General features: G+C 43.8%; 1 protein-coding gene across 7 annotated transcripts in view; it reads right to left on the bottom strand.

The window, feature by feature from the left end:
• Window positions 1-1,190: 1,190 nt before the first annotated feature.
• Window positions 1,191-5,144, bottom strand: part of ZMIZ1 (zinc finger MIZ-type containing 1) — a 342,873-nt gene continuing 338,919 nt past the window's right edge. For all 7 annotated transcript variants that reach the window (XM_085312311.1, XM_085312315.1, XM_085312314.1 and 4 more), the window contains one exon: window positions 1,191-1,609. In XM_085312311.1, the coding sequence (XP_085168437.1) occupies window positions 1,502-1,609 (108 nt within the window). In that variant the 3' untranslated portion in view covers window positions 1,191-1,501. The remainder of the gene's footprint in view (window positions 1,610-5,144) is intronic.

The raw sequence follows: 5,144 nt of genomic DNA, 5'->3' as shown, positions 1-5,144 counted from the left end.
TTGGCACACATGCACTTCTTACACAGCTACTGTACATAATTTATAAGAGAGAGAGAGAGACAAAGAGCACAGAAATGGGCACAGAAGCAACAGGAAGCTCATGCAGGAGAAGCAACCACACGAGAAGCACAGATCACAGGGGCGAGACGGTGATTGTGGCATCAGGGTCTCTTGAGGGCAGTAGCAATCTACCAACAGTTACTTGTTCTCCCCATGCCCATCCCTTCCTGGGAAGGATCGCATCCTGGCAGCTAAAGTTAAAAAAAAAGAAAAAGAAAAAAAAAGGAGAAAAGAAAAAGCCTGTATTATTTGTAACAGTCGTGAAAACAGAAGGCAAAGCAGAACGAAAAAGAAGCCATAAGATGTCTGTCCAATTTCAATGCCCCCTTTCAAGCTGATCAATAAAAATAATGAYGCAGATAGTGATGTTACTCTCCCCCCATCCTGCAATGATTCCCTGTCTGCATTCAACACAGCTTGTCTTACTGTGAATTCTGCAGTACAAAGTGACACATATGCTGAGGGAACCGAAGACTGTAGGTGATAATTGAGAATATTTTGGTTTGTACTCCTCCTTCCCTCCCTTCTCCATTTTGTACGGAATACATGGCAAAAAGATCTATTATAACAATCTCAACAGCTGGGTGTTAATGCAGCCGAAAAGGGTACTGATTTGAAACCAAACCCACAGAAAGTAACTGAAAGCTGAAAAGATTTTTTTATTTTTCCTCAATCTGTGTGTTTGAACAGAGGAATCGTTTGCAAAGAGGTGTCTAAGATTCCTGCATTTTTATAAATACAAACACACATGGCTGCAGCCTGGAGATTCTCAGGACTCCATTATTGAGGACAAATTAGCTGACTGCTGTTCCCCTCTGATGAGCTTGTATTTTTTCCCCTATCTCTGTCACTTTACTGTAMGATTTGTGCTTTTTGGAGTTTTAAATGTGTTTTGATTTTCTTTTTTCGTGTGTGGCCAGGACAATTACTCCAACACAAAGCTGTGGTTGGAGGGGAGAAGAGGGCAAGTGGGGTGGGGAGATACAGTTTCAAAAAAATGGAAGAACACGCATTGGAAGGACATTCTGAGATTGGTCAATTAAAGACAGGTCCATTTTGTTGCCTTTTCTTCCCTTGCCAAGACTTGTTTTTGCCAAGATACTTCACACTATGTTTATCACAGAACTCTCTCTCTATAGGATGAACAACAAATGGGGTTTCCAATAGCTGCACAATTGTCTATGCTTCATGGTGACACGTAGCAGGGCAGACGCTGAGATTACTGCATTTTTTTTTTGTGTATTTTTTTCTCCCGTCACTTTCATAGTCTGTGAAGCTGAYAAAAGCAGTTCTGAGATGAAGAAAGCAGGGAGTGCACCATCGGATCAAGTTGTGAGTTTTTTTTTTTTTTCTTCTTTTGTGGAAAAGGAGTGTTAAGATTCCTCGCTGTGCAGCCACACACGTGTGAACAAGTGAAAGGGATGGGGGAATACATATGGTTTCAGTTGTTCTCAAAGAGAGACAGAAGGTCATCATTGCTATTGCTTGGCAAATCAGGAGGATCCAGGTATGAAAGCAGCTCATCTGGATTTGTGAGTTCTGGAAGCAGCTATAAAATATAAAGATAAAAGGAAAATTACAGATAACAGAAATGTAATGTTGAAAAAAGGGGATTAAATACTGCACATTCCTGGAAACTTGCTTTCATATGTACGTATCTGAATAAATCAGAAGACTGTGACACAAACCTAACACCCTAAAATGATACAGTATTCACTTGGTTGGGAAAGCCTGTGTAACTCCTTTTTTAACCTGAGTTACACTATCATTTCAAGTAGGATTTCTTAATCTACCACCTCCATCGCAAAGTTAGTTCGTCAATAAACAAAGTRTATCTCCTGGCTAGTGCTGCTGACACAGACTTCTCGATATATGCTAGTTACATACGTTAGTTTCATATAAAACACTGCATAAAAACTTCAAACATGCAGYCTGAGTAAGATGCATTTGAGCTTTACAGAAGATCAAAGACGACCGGCGTACCTGACTCGCAGCTCGCAGGCGGTGTGACGACCACCTCAAGCCCCCGTCGCTCTGGCAAGAGGCAGCCCTGCCCTCTCCTCACCCCCCCCACCCCAGACACCCAGCGTCCCTCTCCAGCCCCTCCGGCCCCCGCCTAAGCTTTGGGGCAGAGCACTGGATCAGGGAGGTCAGCTAGGGTTCAGAGCAGCCCAGTGAAACAAGAGAGGGAAACGAGAAGAAAACAGTGCGGAGGAGTCCGGGAAGGAGTGACAAAGCGGGGGTGAGTCCCTTCTCCTTCTGTGACAGTGATGGCTTACAGTGCTTGCAAGTGCTCATTTGACTACAGCATTACATGCAATTTAAGACATTTTAAAGGGTCAGGGTATAACACCCCTGAACAGATGRTGCACTAGCTCATCTCCACCGTGTTTGCAAGTATCAAAAGGAATAGGCTTCTTATTCATGTTTTTACTAACACGGTGTTTCAAACAGAGAGTGTTATTTCCAAACATTGCTCAGACTCTTTTTGATCTGACAGGTAACAAGCAAATTGTAACTACTGGGTGTTGTAACAGCCCACGTTTCTCAGTTTATTCTGCATCTCACCATGTCCTGATAAAAAGCAAAAGTGTCATATTTAAAAAAGGGCAGGTAAGAGTTTGTAATAAGCTCCCTTTRCATTCACTTCAAGTTGTTCTACAGTTTCAAATACTATAAAACTAGAAGCTTGACTGCATCACACATAGCATGCTAGTATTATATTTATAGCCTTCTATTACTCCTGTGCAAATGCAGCCTCACCTTTTAATGTTACATGCACACATTTTTAAATAAGCTGAACATGAAATGTAAAAAGAAGTTTATTACTTCTTAAGCATATATTTAAAAAATGTGATGTCAAGTTTATGTAAACTGAATCTCACAGAGGACTTTTTTTCTCAAAACACCTCTACCTTTTATTCAATAACATACATGAAAGGCAAAAATGCCACTGTCATAGTACTAGACCAATGATACGGGGCATTTAAACACAGCTGTTCCATCTGCTATCATAACTTTTTATGACTACCTAGTACAGAACCCCATAAGAAAACTATGGCCCCAATGAACAACATGTAGAAAGTAAAAATGGCTCAATTTGTCATAGAGATTTTACAATTCAATTAATTCTTAAAGAATAACACAGTATCTCTGAGATTCATTCTTGTATGCAGGAGATCTTTTTTAGAAAGGTAAAAAGTTTTAAACAACATACTCAGTATCCCTCAAGATGAAATCCTCTAAGCTTTTTGAGGGTGCAATTAATATGAAGCAGCAATGGCAAAAATTCAAGAATAAAATGTTTCTAAAACCCCCAATGAAGTTATATCTAATTTTCACTAGCCAGTGGATATTTTGCCACAGTACTAGAGTGGAGAGGGGGAGAAGAGCAGGGGAAAGGAGAGGGCTGAGGGCAGTGCTTCTGAAAATTAGCAGGGAATTTCTGGATGCTGGAGCGTTTCCGGACCCCTGGATACACCGAGGTGTACCACACACAGTCTCCAGAGCCACCTGCCCGGCCAGCCTGCGCACCAAGGGGCAGCACGGGCTCCACAGCTTTCTCGGTGGCTGCAGGAGCAGGAACGCCTGCCGCAGCCGGCCTCCCCGTGGATCGGAAGGGCCAGAGGGCCCATCCTGCCTTCAGCCCTCTTCAGCTGCTGGAGGAAACAGCGCTCGCAAAGGCGTGCGTTTCGATGGGGCTGAGGTTGTGGTGCGGGAGCAGAAGGAAGAGACACAGAGGAGAACAAGGGGGCTGTGTGGGGAGAGGTGGTGGCTGCAGGAAGGTACTAGGGCTCGGAGGCAGACTTGGGAAAATACACCTGGTGTTGCTAAACCAAGCACTTTAATACCTTAATAGCCTACGTGGTCATTTGAGTCTCGTAMCTCCGCTGTGCAAACACAAGAACAGGTTACTCGTATGAGGTACACCTTTTTTTAGCCAGGTTGAACCTCAGAGTGTGTTGCACTGAGGTGTAAGGAACGAGCACGGCGGTGCTCAGCAGGGAGCAGACCACGGCTGGTGGATGCTCGTGGTACCTTCCATAGCTTGTATTCAGTTCACAGATTATGCTGCACAGTATTTTGTTCAGCCTATTTCCCCAACACAGCCATTAAAGGTTAAACCCATTAAAATAACTCATCCGCTCACGGTTGAGCTCACATGTATTTCAAAGAACTCCACTCCCCACTTTCTACAGCACTGACCTTCTCACTCGGCTAAGATAATTTCAGTCTCCTATTAAGAATCCTGCGTAGCTCTATCAGTGATAACCACTGTGCTATGATAAAATGTACAGGTTTTTCTACTTTGCTTTTCACTAAAGAATGAGTGTTGAYCTGTAACAGCATACTTGTTATTTAATTATTTATGTGAAGAGAAAATGACATTTTTATTTGACCTGTTAATATTATTCACACAGGTTCCTTAGGGGTTCGGACCTCTAATTGCCACATGACCTATCGTTCCCAAAGGGTTTCCAAGTGACGCTGCTGTGTGAAACAGCAGCTTGGTTCATTTAGAAGTGACTCCACCTAGAACGTATCACAGGAGTTGGAGCATCCGTCTGTCTCCTTCCTCCTTTCCCTTCCCTCTGGGAGCCTACCTAAGGGCACAGTGCTACTTCGTGACAGGGAACATTTAAGTGTACCACGACAGTAAATACAGCTATAAATCTGAGGCACAAAGGTGAGCACTTCCGTAAGAAAATTACATTGTGCAACAGACTTTGGAACAGACAGCAGATACGAATACGGTAACACAGGACTCAAACAGAAATCCAACCCTAGCGCTAAGAAATTTAAACCCAGCGATACACTTGTTTAACCAGAAGGATTCCTCAAGCCAGTCTGTTTCTGACACTACTGAAGGGGCACTAAGAGGCAGAAGGCAACTTTTGGCCTTAAACTAGGCAAATAGTTTACCTTCGTTTAGTCACGAGCTGCCGTAAATACTAAGGAGCTAGAAGACTTTGTCGTCGCTAATTTTCCTGCTGGGATCGGCCCTGCGTCTCGGGAGCGCGGGCTTCTGCTGCTGGGCGCGCAGCGCGTGCGTGCGCCGCGCGCGCAGCCCCGCCAGGGCCGGG

Source organism: Rhea americana, unplaced genomic scaffold (assembly GCF_003343005.1).
Source record: "Rhea americana isolate MKP2758 unplaced genomic scaffold, rheAme1 scaffold_36, whole genome shotgun sequence".
Taxonomy (NCBI): Eukaryota; Metazoa; Chordata; class Aves; order Rheiformes; family Rheidae; genus Rhea; species Rhea americana.
Note: the sequence above shows the minus strand (reverse complement) of the source record. Positions and strands in the feature narration are given on the sequence as shown.